Source organism: Solea solea, chromosome 9 (assembly GCF_958295425.1).
Source record: "Solea solea chromosome 9, fSolSol10.1, whole genome shotgun sequence".
NCBI classification, from domain to species: domain Eukaryota; kingdom Metazoa; phylum Chordata; class Actinopteri; order Pleuronectiformes; family Soleidae; genus Solea; species Solea solea.
Window position 1 is genome coordinate 28,389,183 of NC_081142.1, and position 19,271 is coordinate 28,408,453.

General features: G+C 44.0%; 2 protein-coding genes across 3 annotated transcripts in view; both read left to right on the forward strand.

The window, feature by feature from the left end:
• The window catches only part of nhsa (Nance-Horan syndrome a (congenital cataracts and dental anomalies)), a 66,735-nt gene extending 55,010 nt beyond the window's left edge, over positions 1-11,725 (forward strand). For both annotated transcript variants that reach the window (XM_058638186.1, XM_058638187.1), the window contains 5 exons: positions 1,450-1,642; positions 3,578-3,709; positions 4,326-6,860; positions 7,769-7,871; positions 7,949-11,725. In XM_058638186.1, coding sequence (XP_058494169.1) covers positions 1,450-1,642; positions 3,578-3,709; positions 4,326-6,860; positions 7,769-7,871; positions 7,949-8,588 — 3,603 coding nt within the window. In that variant the 3' untranslated portion in view covers positions 8,589-11,725. The remainder of the gene's footprint in view (positions 1-1,449; positions 1,643-3,577; positions 3,710-4,325; positions 6,861-7,768; positions 7,872-7,948) is intronic.
• An 835-nt stretch (positions 11,726-12,560) lies between these two features.
• On the forward strand, positions 12,561-18,672 carry zmp:0000001174 (retinoic acid-induced protein 2). The gene is made up of 2 exons (XM_058638169.1): positions 12,561-12,695; positions 14,960-18,672. Exon 2 carries the CDS (start codon positions 15,007-15,009, stop codon positions 16,573-16,575), a length of 1,569 nt encoding a protein of 522 aa, XP_058494152.1. The 5' UTR covers positions 12,561-12,695; positions 14,960-15,006; the 3' UTR covers positions 16,576-18,672.
• Positions 18,673-19,271: the final 599 nt, after the last annotated feature.

The following is a 19,271-nucleotide window of genomic DNA, read 5'->3' on the forward strand; positions in this document are numbered from 1 at the left end:
TGCTGGGCAGGTTCAATAAAAGAAATATAACACGATTTAATAATAGAGTTATAAAGTTGCATGAGAACCGGCTAACGTTCGAACACATGAGCATCGCTTAAAATGAATGAATTAAGTTTGGAAACGGAGTCGGAACTTGTTGTTAACATGTGACATGTTGGTAACGTTCACGATCAGACCCACTAATGTCACGAACAACAAACACATGTGTGTGAACGCTGTATTGTCCTCACGTTAACGTAGCACAAGGGTTAGTGACAAACTCGCATTAGCATTAGCTAAAAGAGGGAACACTGGGGGACGGACCAGTCACTGTACAGTAACAGTACAGTGTCATTACTGAAACATATATGTAGTAACAGTAACCAATTCAATTCTAATAAGAATTCCTAAAAAATAAATACTGACTTACTTCGAAAATGTTCCAAAGTCCAGCAAAACTTTTCCATCAAGCAGAGCGTCGCTGACTCTGAAGACCCGCCCACATCAATTCTTGGTTAGCTTCCTGGCCACTGATTGGCCGGAGCCTCCGCTTCTTGGTAGGAGACTGGAAGCTGATTGGCTCTCGCTACCAAAAATTACCTCCACCCCACGGTCTACGTAGCTAAGAGCGCAGCGTGGCAGCTCCTAAAAACACGCACAGAAAAATACTGGATAATGTGTGTATGTGGATGTCATTAAATATAAATAATGTTTTTTTTCAGGTTTGTATTAAATATATACAATAGATTTTAAGAAGTACATATAAGAAATAAAACAAAGCCAAAGTGTGTGTTTAACAGGTTATATAACGTCAACATACAGACCTGATATTTAAATATTTGCACTCAATATTCATTTGTTCATTCTACTTTGTAAATAGTTATTTATGTTGATAAATAACTACACACTTGAAGTGTTAAACATTTGAAATATGACAAGGAGCTCAGCTGTAATAACCACATGCAAGAAATGAATGAAAGATCAAAGACAGATTGTTAATCTGCACTGGATTTTTGGATCTCCATAATAATTCAAATATATGTGAATAATTCCTCCCAGTCAGCGTCTCGGTGTTCACCTCAGAGGATTTTCAGGTTTCAGATGCTTCAGTTTAGAGTTAGCATGAGCTCGACATGCTCACATGCGAGTGCTTCTCATAAAACCACAACCTATCCCTTTAAACCTATTTCTTCTTAGTGTAAGAAGGCATTTTCTGATTTTCTTCTTGGTGTTTTTTGCATGAAACGGACTGATTCTTTCTCTGAAGCATGCCTTTGTTTTTTTAATCTCAAATTATCGTCCAGAAACTCCAGATTAACGACATAACTAAAAGCTGAGCTCCTCAGCTGTAATCTCTGCTCTGTCTCTACACGTTTCCCTCCCTGAAGCTGAGTTTTGCCACCTTCTCGCACACTAATCCTAACAATAACCACACCCACTAACCATGCAAATGTCCATGTGTTGCAGGCCACGCCCTCTGACCCCGACACTGACGGGGTGACTCTAGGTCACCGGTCTAAGTTTCCCATCCCTAACGCCCCGTCCACGCTGGACAAGCAGACTAACTGGTCCAAAGCTCTGCCGCTGCCCACGCCTGAGGAGAGAATGAAGAGCGAGTCTCAGGTCATCGGCTCGTGTGTCGTCCCCATTAATGTGACCGGTAAACACTGAAAACTCACTCTTTATCTTCATTTAAACTCATGTTAAACTCATTATTCTGACTTCACAGGAAGCCCCACATCCTTCAACAGGGATTAAAGATGCACTTAGCAGTTAGCTTAGCATAAGTATTGCAAAACAGGTGGAAACAAACCTAAATGATAAATTAAATAAAATGTCTTCTTTGTTGATATAACATCAACAAACACCCTGTATCATGCTAAGTACGTAGCATTTGAGCTAGTCTTTGCATTTTCATTGATGTAGCTAGGCTAGCTGATTGTTTTCACCCATGCTGAGGGAAGCTAAGCGAAGCTAACCAAGCTAACTGGTCATACTTAACTTAGTCGTCTCAATCTTCTTATTTATTTATTTATCTTAAGAAAATCTACAGTTTATCACATGACTACACCCTGTTGTTGTTATGCTAAGTAGTTGGTTGGTTAGTCGGTTGGTCGGTTAGTTAGTTGGCTAGTTAGTCAGCCAGTCGGTCGATTGGTCAGTCAGTTGGTTGGTTAGGTAGTTAGATAATCAGTTCGTTGTTTGGGTAGTTAGTCAGTCAGTCAGTCAGTTAGTTAGTTAGTTATTTAGTTAATTAATTAATGAATTGGTTAGTTAGTTTGTTGGTTGGTCAGTTAGTTAGTTAGTCTAGGTGTTTGTTTTAACCTTTGATAAAACTAAGCTAGCAGCTTTTACCAATGTTCTAGTCTTCATGCTAAACTAAGCTAACCACATCAATCCTCTCACCTCTTGCTAACTGAATGTAGCGTCCCCCTGTTAGCACTGTTAGTACTCTTCAGTAATGTGAGTAATTGTTATAGTTAGTTTAGTTAGTTAGTTTAGGTGTTTTTCAGACTAAGCTAACCACATCAATCCTCTCACCTCTTGCTAACTGAATGTAGCGTCCCCCTGTTAGCACTGTTAGTACTCTTCAGTATTGTGAGTAATTGTTATAGTTAGTTTAGTTAGTTAGTTTAGGTGTTTTTTAGACTAAGCTAACCACATCAATCCTCTCATCTCTTGCTAACTGAATGTAGCGTCCCCCTGTTAGCAATGTTAGTACTCTTCAGTAACGTGCGTAATTGTTATAGTTAGTTTAGTTAGTTAGTTTAGGTGTTTTTTAGACTAAGCTAACCACATCAATCCTCTCATCTCTTGCTAACTGAATGTAGCGTCCCCCTGTTAGCGCTCTTCATTCATATGAATTCTTTATTTGGAGACATAGACAGACAGACTGTGTGTAAACCATCATTCATGTATTCATATGTATAACTTCATCAAAGAGGTTCTTCTTCACGCTGCTCCAGAGTTTCCACTCAAGTTTATTTTCATTTCAACAAAGTAAAAGATTTCCACAGAACATCTGATATCACACAAACTCAAGAGGTGTTTGATTCATTTAATGATCGATTACTAATCCATTCATTGTTGGGAGAATCCCCTTCAGTGTGTGTGTGTGTGTGTGTGTGTTAAGTTCTCGTGCTTTGACACAAAGAGTGAGACGCTGTGACATGAATGTCAATGAGAGGAGTTCACACACACACACACACACACACACACACTAGACTGGTCCAGGACTGAGAGACAAAAAAATAAAATAAAAGACACACACACACACACACACACACACACATTGTAAGAAGAGTCCAGTGATCGCTATGGAGCTGAAAAGCCTGAGCTGCTGTCACATGATAGTCATTCCATTTAGAGACGGAGACAGACAGAGAGACAGAGAGAGACAAAGTCTAAGAGCAGGATTCTCGTTAATGTTCTTCACTTTACTTTCTTTAATCTGACACTTGAACCTCGTCCTCTTTTATCGAGACTTTAACTCACTCCAGGTTTGTTTTTCATCTGTGTGTGTGTGTGTGTGTGTGTGTGTGTGTGTGTAAGACAAAGATTCCTCAGACGTGTCCTCCTCGTGTCTCTGTTGCAGGCGTCGTCTTCGACAGAGATGCCAGTGTCCGCTGTTCACTCGTTCACTCTCAGTCTCTGCTTCAGAGGAGGAGGAAGCTGAGGAGACGCAGGACGGTCACCGGTGTCCCCCGACAGCTGCAGCACGATCTGGGTACGTCACACACACACACACACACACACACCTGATCACCTGAGTCAGCGGTTACCACGGCTACCTGCTAACACTTTACCACAACATTAATTAACACTATTTTAAGTGATTCATGTTAATGAAGTCATTCAATCATTTATTATTTAATGGTCTTTAAAGCTGCTGTTAATGTCAATAATAACTGTTAATTAACACTTAAGTAACTCTTTATTTAGTTCACATTTAATAAAGGTTTTATGTAGAATAGAATCATCATTACTTAACTATTATTAAGCAGTACTTAAGCATACATTAGCTTTATTAATGCTCCCTGTGACCCTTAGTGTAAAGTGTAGAAAATAAGCATTACTTAACTATAGTTAAACATTTATAATTGACCTTTATCATGTTTCTTTTGACACTTAATATAAAGTAGGAAAGTTAAAAATGGTTGATGAATGTTGAGTGAGAACAGAAATGATCAGCCTTATTGTAAAGTGTTATTGATCTAATGTCTGACGTGTTTGTAAATGAAGAGTCGTGAGGATGGAGGACACGTGTGTGATTGACAGCTGGTTGTTGGCTTCACGGTTTGTTCTGACGCTCGTTTTTCATGGTCGTGTTGTTTCTCCTCCAGACTCTGACGAGTCTCCAGGGTCCAGAGAGCGGACAGTGATCGTCCACTCCAGTCCAGACATCACGCCCTCTAACGAGGAGCTGGACTGTCACCTCAGCACCAGAGACTCGGGCTGCCAGACCGAGGACTTCCTGATCTCAGGGGCGCCGTCTCGCAGGAGGATCAGGACTCAGAGGGTCCAGGGAGGCGTCTCCCTCTCTCGCTCTGCAGGAAACATCTCGTCCCTGACGGAGCGCACCGACGCCATGTTCACCGCCTCTCTGGAGGCACAGTTGCGCTCCAGGAGTCTGCCCCGAGACGCCAGCAGGATCCTGGACAGCGGACGCAACAACAGCGACGAGGAGGAGGAGGAGGAGGAGGAGGACTTCCTGCCCGCTCCGGGGACGTTACTTCTGAAGGACGAGGAGGAGGAGAGCATGGACGAGCAGGCCAGTGGTCTGACGTATCAGCACCTGTCTGACAGTCCGGAGCACATCTGGATGGAGCGGACGTGCGAGATCTCGTCCAGCTCCGACACCTTCAGCAGCCCCGTCCACTCCGTCTCAGCCGCCGCAGCGCTGACCGGACACATGGACCACAAGGACGACCACCAGTCCTCCAGCGGGAACTGGAGCGGGAGCAGCTCCACCTGCCCCTCCCAGACGTCAGAGACCCTCCCCCCCGCCTCGTCTCCACCCCTCACCGGCTCCTCCCACTGCGACTCGGAGCTCTCCCTGAACGCCGCCACCCACAACAACGACGACCCCGCCGGCTTCATACTGGACCACTACCAGGGCCTGAGGACCCAGCGGACCGGTTCCTTCTCCTCCACAGCCATGGACATCTTAGAGGAAGCAGGAGTGAGCCCTCCACTGGAGCAGGAGTGGAACTACACCCGCGTCGAGCCGCCGCGCTTGCAGGACTTCAGCCCCGAGCCGAGCCTGGGCTGCCCGAGCTTCACCAGCATGGTCACGTGTGAGAGCAGCTTCTCCGACAAGCCGCCGTCAGAGAAAGCAGACACGGTGTCGCATTACTCTGTGGACACCGAGGGCTACTACACGTCCATGCACTTCGACTGCGGCCTGAAAGAGAGCAGGAGCTTCACGTATAATAATAATCATAACTACAGCCTGTCGGACCTGAGCGGTCACATGACTCTGACCAGACGCTGTCTGTCTTTGAGGAAACCGAAGGCCAAGCCGTCACCGCCGAAGAGGAGCTCATCGCTGAGGAAAATATGCAGCGAGGAAAACTTCCCCGACCACGAGGAGCCAAAGATCTCATGCGGGCAACAACTCCCGTCCTCGTCCACAGAGAGGAGGCTGCAGCTGGTTTTACCCGGCGCTGCGGGTCACATGGAGAACTCCTCCTTCTCCTCAGAGCCATTCGTGGTGTGGGGGGTGGAGGACGGGCCGGACTTTGGCGCTTTCCGCTCCACAGACGCTCATTCCTTTAAGGACGAGGGCGTGGTCCAGTCGGACTACGCAGATCTGTGGCTGCTGAGCGACTTCAAGTCCAGCGATCCTTACCGGTCCCTGTCCAACTCCAGCACGGCCACGGGGACGACGGTCGTCGAGTGCGTCAGGTCGCAGGAGGCCTCCGAGTCGCAGTCCGGCTCCAGAGCCACCACTCCCTCACTCCCGTCAGTTGAGGGCGAGTTCAGGCTGACATCACCGGAGAAGCTGGGCGGCCTCGCCAGCCCGTCCAGCGGCTACTCCAGTCAGTCAGAAACCCCCACCTCCTCCTCCTTCCCCTCCGCCTTCTTCCCCGGCCCGCTGTCGCCAACCGGCCGCAAGAGGAAGCCCAAAGTCCCCGAGAGGAAGTCGTCTCTCCCCTCCCTGTCACTGCACCGGGACGCCAACGCGGCGACGAAGAGGAACCTGGAGCTGCCCATGATCCCGCCCTCCCACCTCGACCTCAGCGTCCTTCACTGCATCAACAAGGTCTCAGATTACAGGACTCAGATCCAGATCCTCCACCAAAACAAACAGAAACCTGCAGTAACAGCCAAACCTGAGGCGTTTAGCCCCGCCCACACCATGACCATCACGCCCACAGTGCTTCACTCAGTCCAGCTACGGTCCATCGAGGACAAAACGCCAAAATGTCCCACGTCACATCTGCATCACACGTCGTCAGAGGAGACGTTTATGTCGCCGTCAGAAGACGACGCAGCGAGACACCAACAGGACGGAGACGACGCCGTCTTAGAGAGCGCGGCGGCGCACGAGCTGCGGTCAGAACCGCTGGATGTTTGTGACGTGACCACAGGTCAGGAAGAAGACGTGTGCAGAGAGACGAGGACAGAGACGTGTGAAGACCACGTGTGTTTGTCTTCGGCCGCTCTGCTCAGCTCTGTGAGGAGATCGGACAGCGTGGAAGCACCTGCTGCTGCTGACAGCCCATTACAGGAGACGCACGTGAGCGCCAGGTGTTTCCATGACGACGACGACAACAGGGACGACGAATGCGAGTCGTCGGGTGTCTCTGCTGAAAGTTCCTCGAAGGACGAGAAGGACGAGTCCATGCTGGGGACAGAAGACGATTTCACTCAAGGTATTTTTTCAAAAACATCAAAGAAAAAGAGTTTCACCTGAACTTTAATGAGTCACTAAAATAACATTTATATATGTATATATATACATATATATGTATATGTATATTTACATATACGTATATATACATATACATGTATATGTATATATATACATACTGAAATTTCAATAAATGTATCAGGATAGTTGTGATTTTGAGTGACTGTGCTGTGAGCGCCCCCTGCTGCTGAAAATGTGAAAACCTGATTTTATCTTTTACCTTCATCTCACTGTCAGACGGTGTAAGCCACTCACTCTCCCACACCAAAGTCCATCACACACACAGGAGTTGTTGATCCACTGCTGCCTCCATCACTGAGTTCTAATGTCTGATTTTGCGAGTTAGGCTTTTCAAATCCTTTGTTCAGATTGACCTCAGTGACACAAAGTGACCACACGAGGCAGCAGAGGACCAGCAGCTCCTGGTGTGATGGACTTTGGTGTGGGAGAGTGAGTGGTTTACAGACTTGTCTGTCTGACAGTGAGATAAAGACGTGAACGTGTTCTTAAAGATGTCGTAGATTTTATTCGTTGAGTGTTTTGTTCCTCGTGTGTCGGCCATGTTGTCTCGTCAGTTTCTCACGTCTAAAAACTGGACCTTCACCTTTAAGGTCTTGAAATAATTCATTTATTTGCAATTCATTAAACGTATTAATCAGCAACAACAAAGGAGCAATATTATATATTTTCATTTCGTCTTAATGTCTTAATCTATCTTTATAAACAAAATGTGTAAGTATTTACAAATGTTTTGATAGAAGATAAACTCTCAACAAAACTCGAGAGGAAAGAAAGAATAAATCTTAAAGTCCAGTTGTTGTAGAACTCTGACCTGGATCAACCTGGATCTGGACTCTGTTGTGTTTACAGAGTCCACTCCCAGTGAAACCGACTCCAGGTTGGAGGACGACGGCGTGTTTCTGTCGCCCACCAGAAGTCGCACCACGGAGGATCTGTTCGCGATGATTCACAGGTGAGACGTCCAGAAAATACAAAAACCAAACGTCCGTGTGGTTTCCCGCTTCTGACCCGCGTGTCCTCGTCCTCCAGGTCCAAGCGGAAAGTGTTGGGTCGCAAAGACTCGGCCGAGGTTGCCGCGAGGAACCGCCTCAACGCTGCGTCAGCGAGCATGCCCCCCGGTGGCAGCACCTGCGCCCCGAGCTCCCCGCTCTCCGCAGCGTTGCCTGCCTCCTCCGCCACGACGCCGCCGGGCCTTCAGCGGGTTTCCGGACCGATCTACAGGAACGCCAAGAAGTCCAGCACGTCCAACGAGGAGTTCAAACTGCTGCTGCTGCGGAAAGGCAGCCGCTCCGACTCCAGCTACCGCATGTCAGCGACCGAGATCCTCAAGAGTCCGGTGACACCGAAGTCCCCCGCAGATTCTCTGATCGAGTCGCCACGGCAACCCGATGATGACGACGACGACGACGCCTCGCCGTCGCCATCGCCGCTGAGCTCAGATCAGCTGTTCTTCCCCAGAGCCAATGCTGAAGGTTTCTCCCCGAAATCCTTCCCCGTGTGCGCCGCGTCACGTCAGGGTCGCTCCAGAATCCCGCCGCCCGCCAACAGCAGCCGCTATGGCGCCCGCTCCAGACTTTACTCCGCCCCCATGCAGGCGATTTCAGAGGGCGAGACGGAAAACTCCGACGGGAGTCCTCACGACGAGCGGCCGGCGCAGGGGTCCACGTAGACAACTACAAGAGTTGGTATGAAATGATGTTTTTTTAGTTTATGGACGTTTGAATATTTATGAAAGAAAAGTTTGTTTTTCTGTGAATAATTAAAATATTTTATATATAAATATTATTTCTTGAAAAACCACTTCATTGAGGAAATAAGTAGATTAAAGGTGCATTCACACGAATAATCTGCCCACCCTCAAAATAACCATGTCTTTTTTGTAATGGAGATTTTTCATCGTTTCATTCAAACAACAACAAACGTTTTGACACAAAGTCACCACAGAAGGAGGGGGCGGGGCTAAAAGTGAGCAAGGACGTGAGTTTACGTGGAGTAAACGCAGTGCGATAAATTGTGTGAATGCACCAGAAGAACTGTTTTATTTATCGTCTGTGTTTTATTTTGTTTTTTATTAAAATAATGATTCACAAACAGAAATAATTCCACTTTCACAGAAAAAAATCTGGGATCACTAAGCTCCTCCCACCACGCGAGCACATGCTTCGCAACGACATCGTCATTTTCTTTTCAGAGTTACCGATGTTGGATTGCGTCTTTTCCTCGAAAAGGTACTTTACTTTTACTTTGTAGAACAGCCACAGCTTTTATTTTGGTAAATTCAAAGTCTAACAATTTTTTTTTAGTTTTTGTTTTTTTTAATCAAAATGTAATTTTACGAACAGAGATGGTTTTTAAACGTATGAATGAATGAGTTCATCAAGGCTCCGTGTTTGGTCCAATCATTTTTATCCAACGCTGTTTTAGTCTCAATTTTTACATTTTCTTTACAGTGTAGAAAGTCGTTATTTATGCGAACGTTTACGTGCAGCTGCTTAGTCGAACAGCCAATAGGAGGCGCCCTTGCTCTCTCTGTATGTGAACTGCGCTCTGATTGGTCAAAGTTTCTGTCTGTAGGAGGAGCCAGAAGAGCTCCAACTTTCTCCGATTGACTTGATTTTCATGATGATGAATTTGTTATTTTTGACACATGTTACGTACCCCAGCTTTAACACAACATCCATTGAGTTTATGAAGCCATGAATCATAATCCTTTCACCTTTTTCTTCCAACACAGTTTCTGGAATAGACTTTTAGATTTTTTAATAAATATCGTGAAAATTGGAAAATATATGTTTATTAACTACAGATACGATTTTTTTCACACAGAAAAGTTTCTCACCAACATAACAACAGAGTGATTTATCTTGTGCCACAAGGGGGAGCCATTGTCCTCCAAGTCATTCCAGGATCTGATGATTTTATAACCATGTTATTTACAAAATTTAAGATAAAGTGATTTTAATACGTTTTAGAGACATTTTTAAAAGTGTTGTGCAGATTTTTACAATTATCGCAATAAATATCACTATAATTATGACATGAAACTCCGCCCCCTCTCGTTGGCTGTCTGGTCAAAGCTCCACCCCAAAAAACAAGGCAAAGTCGTAATTTTTGTAAATTTTCCTAAAAAAGTAAAAGTTTCCTTTGGTTCCGTATGTTCGTACATTCGTACGTTTACGGTTAAAATCTAAAACAATGATGTAGAGAATGGAGAGAAGGCTCCGCCCACATCTGTGAATTAATTTAAAAAAGCAACTATTGTAATAATATCATGAATCGCAAATTATTTCTCTCAGGAAAATCTGAAGTGAAAAACTATGCAACACACAATAATGTAAATTTACGAAAGTTATGGAAACCAAAACTATTTTGAAAAATTGCGATTTTTCAACGTTAAGCTCATGTCCCTCAGTGTTTTTCTTAAGGTAATTTTATCCAATTTCTCATGCAATAACAGAACGTCTCCGGAGACGAGGACCGAAAAAGTCGCAGGTTGTGAGAGAACGTGAAGTCACATGATCTTAAGGCAGGGTTTTTTTATTGCCGTGATTGGAGGAGGCGAAAGGAAAGTGTTCAGGAAGATCAAATAATTAACGAAGAGACAGGAAAGGGATCGTTCAGGGTTTTTGAAGTATCATCAGAGCGAACTGTGCTGCCAACGTGGAAACAAGGAAGAACTTCACAAAAGACTTTAATAAAATCCATGATATCTACGTCACATGTTCACGTCTTTATCTCACTGTCAGACAGACTTTTCCAACAGGAAAGTGAAGTTTGTAAACCACTCACTCTCCCACACCAAAGTCCAGAGAGAAAGTCAGTGATTTTAACATCACACACACAGGAGCTGTTGATCCACTGCTGCCTCCATCACTACGTTCAGATGTGTGATTTTGAAGAGTGAGTGTTTCTTTCTCTGTGTCTCTGGCTGCTTCTCAGCAGCAGGGGGCGCTCACAGCACAGTCAGCTCTGACGATGAGTCGTTATCTGGCAGGTCGAGTGTTTCTCAGTTTGGTCGGAGGATGTTTTTGTGTCGCGTTACTTTTTATCGCTGTTTTTATTAAAGAAACAGTGGTGGATTCTTTGAATTCAGTGTATTTAGTTTACCATGGTCCTTGAACGCATCTCTCACACACACACACACACAGAGGTTTCCTGACACCTTGAGAGGCAAACTGTTGCGTATTGGACCTTAAATCTATTTTTTTTAACTCATAAGCTAAGAAATAAATAATTCCACATATTTACAAATCTTTTATACGTAACATGACTTTATATTTGTCGTGATTTTTTTATGCAAAGCTGATAAAATCTACGTTAGCCATAAAACAAGAACAACAATAATAACAGGGTACGCATTCCAATGTTTTTCTTTCTTTTTTCTTGCACTGATGAAGTGACGTTGCAGATTTTTTATTAACGTGAATTTGTCTTTTTGACGTAAACGACGTTGAGACTGAGAACTTTTACGTTAACGTTTGTAACGTTAAATCGTAGAAGGTGACGTCAGACATACGTTTATGTTTTACTGTAGTTTTTTTCCCTTTTTTGTACAAACTTGTAAATAAAAGAAGTTTTGAAAAAACTTTTGTCACGGAAGTTTGTTTTGATTTGTTTTTTATGTAAAAAAAATCAAATGTTTACATGAATTTCAAACCTTTGTATATTTCTGAGCTTTGAACTTTGTCCTGTATTTATTTTATGATTTTTTTTAAGTTTAGTTTAGCGTTGATGAAATTTGTTAGTAAAAAATCCTGCGAACACAAACTGAGCAAACGACAATAAATGTGACTGCTTTGAAAATGACTGTTGTCTTTGTTTATTGTTTTTATTTCATTTATTTTATTCATTAAATCTTCATTTTCTCATGAAATCTCTTTCACAGGTGAGTTTGAAACAATTCACTGAATATATATAAATATTACAGAAGCAGCAGTTATTTTCTTTACAATAGAACAGTGAACATTTATAGAGAATAAAATAAATAAATAAACAGAAGACTGCAGTGTCAGCCCCAAACCTCCAGGTGGAGCCATTTGTCACAACAGAACCAGACTAAATGAAAATGTCTGAGGAGAAAAGTGAGGAAGAAAACACAACATTTAAATATTGATTAAATCAATAACAGATCAGAATCTTCATGTCCACACTGTGACCTCAGATGATGAAGATGATGATGATGCACACGAAAACAAACACATAAAAAAATCACAGTAAAAACATTAGAAGGTCATCTATATTAAAAACTATATAAAAATCTATATAAAAAAAATCATAAAAACTTAACAGCAAATAAACAAAACAACAAAATGTCCGTGAAAATGTAACAAAATCTAACAGCGATATTTTTGTTGTTGTTTAAAATCCTGAAAATCATAAAAACAACCAAATGTAATAAAAACATTAAATTATATTGTTGATGTTTTTTGTGATAACTACGGTGGCTCAGGAGCACAAAGCGTCAAAAACCAGCAAACACAAATAAAACAATGACGTATTTTTTCTTTTGTTGTGTTTTTCTTTGTCATTTATTTAAATTTATATTTAAATTGTTAATTATTTTTCACCATCTGTGAAGAAGAGGAGGAGGAAGCCGCTGACGCTGCTGCGCGCGCAGCCTCAGTGTGTGTGTGTGTGTGTGTGTGTGTGTGTGTGAAGCCGCAGTCACCGTCATCCTCCTCATCATCACCGTGTGTCTTTTATGTGGATGATTATCGTTTATTTACGGTAAAAACCGAACAACGAGCGGACAACGAGCGCGAGCTCCGCCGTACAGGTGAGGGAAAGTGTGCGCGTGTGTCGTAAAACTGCACTTTCATGTCACGAGAAGAAGAACAAACGGCTTTTTAAAGGGACGCGGATAGAACAACGCAAGGATCAAAAAACACATGAATGAATGAATGTTGTGCCTCACGTTGTCACGGCGTTCACGCAGCATGAGTTCGCAATTTGTCGCGAGGCGAAACGTTTGTAACGTTTGTCTTATTTTCGCTCCGTTTGTGCGCACGAGACTCTGACAACAAACCGACACCGAGACGGTTTTTTAAAAATATTGTTATTCATTTATTCATTTATTTATTTATTTATTTATTTAGTCATAAATACGAGGAAAAAACCGTAAAGTGTGTGAAAAAAAGGACGTTTCTGTGTGTGTGATTTTTTTTTTTTTAATTTGTCTCACGCGCCTCAGACCTGACGTGATAAGAGGAGACAAGCGCGTGCACACACACACACACACACACACACAGCACCCCCACCACCCTTACCCCCCTGAACCTGTTTGTTGTCATGGCAACGTGTGTGTCCTCAGGTGACCTCACCCTGTGTGGTTTGTTTTTTTATATAGTGAAATATGCTGAGTCAGCTTTTAATGGAGGACACATGCTAACAACTAGCCACCAGCTAATGTGTTCCAGTTGTACTCGGAGTTTCCGAGATGAGGGGGTGTGGTCCTGGAACTGCGATTTTCAGAGTCTCAGCGATGTCATGCTGCCCACAAGGGGGCGCTGCATCTTTCAAATCATTCCAGAACAAACAGCTGTTTCACTGTGGTCATTATTACTGATGAGTGAGTGAGTGAATGGGAGGGTGAGGTTCAGCTGCTGATTCGTTTGCTTCAGCTAAACAAAGAAATAAAATAAAATCTTTATTTTTTTTACAACATTTGGAAATGCTCTAGTGTCTTATTTTGAAGGATCACAAGGGGGCATTGCGGTCATCCCAGAACCCTCTATATATAATATATATATATATATATATATATATATATATATATATACCCTCGATATATAACGATATTTGTTTTGTTTTTAGATTGATGTTTTATTTCGATCTGCGATCTGCGAAAAGTTTGAGTGATTTCACTCTTGTAAATAATTGACGTTACCAAAGAAAGCGACAGAATCTTTAGAAGTTGCGAAAAACGTTTTCATTTTGTAAGAATTTGACAAAATCGGGATAAAATTATTTACGTCTGGAAAAAAATGTGAAATTTCGTATTGTTGCAAAAATGAAAATGTATGCTTTGAAAGAAAGTGACAAAATCTGGTATTGTTGCGACAAACATTATTTACTGTAACAAAGACCTCTGACATCACGCTCACATGACCCAGTGAAGAGGAAGGGGAGGAGCATCAAGTCACCTGATGTGAAGGCTCTAAACGTTTTTTTTGTTAAAAACAAAAGCAGCATAAAAAAAACCCAGTGGTTTGATATGAGATTATAATCTGTCTCCTTCTCACTTGGGTCAAACCATTCCGTCATGTGACAGCGGGGGAGTCTGAGCCAAGAAAGACTCCTTTCATTTGTTCAGTGAGACGTCGTCGCTTCTCCGACCTCGTGACCCTGATATCGAGCAGGAAACGTCTCCACTCAACTTCCTGGAATGTGAGAAAGTCCAGAGAGACAGACAGACAGAGAGACAGACAGACACAGAGAGAGACAGAGAGACAGACAGACAGACAGATAGACAGACAGAGAGAGAGAGAGAGAGACAGACAGACAGAGAGAGACAGACTTTCCATCTAAACTAATAATATGAGGACAAAGCCTGAATGTGACTTTCTGTTCATGTTGATTTATAAACCACAATTCAAGTGTCTCTGGACATAATAACAATAATAATAACAACAATAATAATTATAACAATAATAATAATAATAATAATAACTTTACACTCACACCAAACCTCACAGAGAAAATCAGTGATTTTTAAATCACACACACAGGAGTTGTTGATCCACTGCTGCCTCCATCACTAAGTTCTTATGTCTGATTTTATGAGTTCAGCCTTTGGAAATTCCACATTTATTCTTACTGCAGTGACACAACGTGACCACACGAGGCAGCAGAGGACCAGCAGCTCCTGTGTCCCTGTGAGCTAAAATAACTGATTTTCTCTCTGGACTTTGGTGTGGGAGAGTGAGTGGTTTACAAACTTACAGTGAGATAAAGACGTGAACATGTTCTTAAAGATATCGTAGACTTAAAGGACAGAAGACTGAAGAGTGAATATGAACCACTGTGTCCTCTGTGTTTCAGAGTGTTGGACAGTGATGGACGAGAGCCGTCAGTGAAACGGTCCAACGATGGAGGGTAGCGGCGACGTGTCTGGAGCGGCGGCGCGTCAACACTCAGACGGCGGTAAAGTGGAGGCCGGGGCGGAGTCCTGCGACAAAGGAAACTTCTCCGGCGCGGCCGAACCTCCTGGTCCAACACCCGCGACTCCCACCACTGAGTCTCCAGCAGGGGGCGTGTCGCTGAAAGTGGCCACGACCGTCCTGCACCCGGTGTGTCTGGGCGAGAGCCCGCTGGTTCTGCCCTTCCACCTGCAGATGGCCGGAGCTGCCACGCCTCAGCTCGGCCAGATGGGGGCAGCGCCGTACTTGATCACAAGCCAAAATCCCGTATCTCTTCCTCTGGTCTTGGACCAGCAGGTCGTCCTTCCTCCTGGCGCCAACTGTCCGCCGCTGCCGCTCCAGAGCAGCGTCCTGTGCCAGAATCCGCTGGCGTTTGGTTTACCTCCCGCCGTGGACCAGAAGTCTGTGGGACAAACGCAGGACGCTAACCTGCTCTCCCTCCTCCAGAATCCAGCTTTCGCCGCCATCTTGCAGGACCTCTTTCCTTCCCAGGCCACGCCCACTACCTGTCAGTCATCAGGCTCCACCTTCTTCCCTCTCCCTCCACTCACACCTCCCTACACCTCCCCTCTGGCCCCATTAGTCCCGCCAGCTACGCTACTCGTCCCCTACCCGGTCATCATTCCCCTGCCGGTGCCTCTTCCGGTCCCCCTCCCCGTCCCCGTCCCTCAGACCGAGGACTCAAAGGGAAACGTTCCAAAATCAGTTTGCACTGTGAGTAAAAGCACTCAGACTTCGCCTAAAGACACTACCTCTCCTTCGCTGTCTTCAAGCAGATGTATGCCGCTGTTCCAGCCACAGGATGTGTCCCCGTCCTCACTTCCTGTCGATGACGGACAAGTTTTAGATCTCTCTGTGAGGTCGCATCCGGTTGAACCGAAGCAGGAGTTTCCCAGCCTGCAGGTCCAGCAGGACAGCGTGCTGGACCTGTCAGTGCCCGGCATCCGGAGGAAGTGTGCTCAGTCCTGCGGCTCCGCCCCCTCACCGCGACGAGAATTCACGTTCCAGTCCAGTCAGGACGCGAGCGGCGCTTCCTTGTCCGTCGATTGCTCTCAGAGTTTAGATTCCAAACTTCTCAGCAGTCTGGCGTCGCTGGAGTTCAGCCGGCAGCACAAGTGGGTGGTGGACAGTGGCGGGGGCGGAGCCTCGGGTTCTCTGGGCCAGGAGGCGTCGCTCGGCGGCGCCGGGAACCTGGAGATCGTCAGTACCTCGCAGACGGCCAAGGTCATCGTCTCCGTGAAGGACGCCATCCCCGCCATCCTGTGCGGGAAGATCAAAGGTCTGTCGGGCGTCTCCACCAAGAACTTCTCCATTAAACGTGACGGCAGCCAGGGGGCGTCGCTGCAGCAGCTGTACGGCGTGACCGCGGCGGTGGCGGCGGGAGACGCGCCGTGCGAGCCCGGCGACAAAAAGATCCCAAAAAACAGAGCCATCAAAGTGAAGAAGGTGAGCTCGCAGGAGATCCACTTCCTGCCCATCAAGAAGCAGAGACTGGCGGCACTGCTGCCCAGGAAGTGACATCACACAGTGACATCACACGCCACACAGAGGGGGATTAAAGGGACAGTTGAGCCTTTCTGAATGTGGTCGTATGAGACGCTCACACATTATCTGTGTTCAGGCGGAAAGATCACTTTAATCTTTTTAAATATTGATGTTGTTACAAATAAGGAATAACTTTGTTAGTACATTTATGACGGCAGTGGATCAACAGCTCCTGTGTGTGATGTAAAATCACTGATTTTCTCTTGGTGTGGGAGAGTGAGTGGTTTACAAACTTCACTTTCCTGTTTTGAGACGTGAACGTGCCGTTATGACGTCGCAGATTTAAACTGATGTAGATTTTGTTAAGATCAGTTTTGACTCTGTGTCACGACCTCACACAACCACACTTTAGAAAGCGTGTACTATCCCTTTATTCGTGGCCCACTCAGTAACATAAAACACATGTGGGGACTTAATTCCACTCAAACTCAAACCTGTTGTTTTTTATTTGGCAGCTAAAGGAAGACGTTTCTCTTCTTTAAACACAAATGTGACCGTGACTCCATCATTAACACCATTTTCTTTTCTTTTTTTCTTTTGTGCACAAACAAAGACAGAAGTGATTTTAACGGTTGAAAACACGGGGAGGATTCCATGCTCTCTGATTGGCTGTTTCTTTTTTGACAGATTATTAAGGAAAAATCCACTTTGTTGTAATGTTGGGAGGAAAAAAATTCAGTCCAAATATGAGGTTTTCTGGATTGTGTCGCAGCGCGTGTTTGAACCCCCATAATCCCCCATAATCCCTTGCTGTTTCCAGTCGTGAAGTCGAGATAAAGAAAAAAATGTCCTTGTAAGGATGGATATCGTCAGCTGATGAAACGCCTGAACGTAGAGCTGTCACCTCACCACCAGAGGGCGGGCTCCACTGTAGGCTGAAGGCTCTGTTTTTAAAAACAAACCCGAATCTCGTAAAAACAGAGCCTTTTTAAAAAAGATTTTCGGTGAATGCTCTTCCGTAGAAAAAAATAATGGCTTAATTGAGAGATTTTTTTTCCGTACATTTGTTGCAGTTAACGTTAGCTTGTTATTAGAAACAGTTGTGGTTAGGCTCCGCCCCACAAGGTCAAACATGTCAGTGTGAAACATTAGTTCCTGTTTGGTGACATTTTTGATCGCAGTTTTGAATGTGGCGAGTTTCGTCAGGTGTTCGTTAATTTATTTCTTGTTTTTCCGACTAAGTGCACTTTGTCGTAGTTTAGTTAAAAAAAAAAGAAGTCCAGGCTGTTTATGCCAGGACTGACGCCCCCTTGTGTTCAGGGCATTGAGGGCGGAGCCACAGGGTTCGGGAACTGCTTGGAGAGGAAGCCCCTCCCCCAAGGACGGCTGACTTTTGTGTGTCATGAATTTGTTGTTTTTTTGCTGCGGCGTAGAAAGTTGAGCAACAGTTACAACTGAATTAGCAGTTAACCACCACCTAACTTTGAAAAATCAACTTATAAGAAATATCGCGGTTTATTTTATGTACGTTTATTGCGATGTGAAAGCGAGGAGACGTTTATCCCAAAGTTCTCTCAAAGCTTGTCGACATGAATTTTTCAAACGTTTTTCCTGCCAGCATGGCGGAGTAAACAAATACAACTCACAGTATGACACATGAGTGGACACTGGAGTGATTGACAGCTTGTATTGTCCAATAGGATCCTGGCTACAGGTTAAAGGTAAAAAAACTGACATTAGTGATCAAAATGTGAATCTGGAAACAGAAGACTTTGTCCACTTTCAGACAGTCTGTGGTGGTTTCAGTATTCAAAGTGAATGAGCAGCATTTTATTTAAAGGAATCCCTCGTTACGCCCCCTGCAGGCCGACCTGCACCTGATAACAGACATTTATTGTTCTTCACTCACGTTTCTTTAATCCCACTGTGAGGGATTTCACCCTAATTTATTATTACAGGTATTATTCCTTTATTATTTATGGAGTGTGTGTGTGTGTGTGTGTGTGTGTTTTATAATGATGTGAAGTTAAAAACTCAAAGGTTGAAGTTCCCATGTTTGTCTTTTCTATTCAGAAAGTTTTTTTATTGTAAAAAAGAAAACAGAAACTAAACGTTGAGTGGTTTGTTTGACTTTTGACTCTTTGTCATTATTTAAGAAAAATAACAAAAAACAACATGAAATCAAGAATTTGTGAATACAGTTTTTCTCGATTGCTAAGACACATTTCTTGAAAGCTGCTCTCCTTTTCTCTTAACTGTGAACACAAAAGCCAATTTTCAAGCTACATTCACAAAACCTCAGACTCTTCTTACAAAACCAAACTTTCACCTCAAAACAGTTCAATCTGTGCTCAAAACTGAACTATGTTGTCAAATCGTGCCCCGAGTCAATCAAAATTAAAAACACTACTGAACAGTCACTAAACACTAGGTAGAAAAATAGAAAACACAATGCTCAGGACATGAAGCTGGTGAAATAAATGTTTATTGTTCACTGTAGGCTAAATGCATGTTGCAAAACAAAACACCTGGGCATTTAGCACTTGTACAAAAAGACAAAAAACAGAAATCTTTACACGTAGCACTTGTAAAAACAAACAGAAATCTTATGCATTTGCCACTTGTGTACAGTAAGCCCATGTAAAATAAAGTACACAAATATACAAATAAGTGTATAACTCAGCCACATCATCATGTCTCCGTACTGGGTCAGGCCACAGGACTTCATC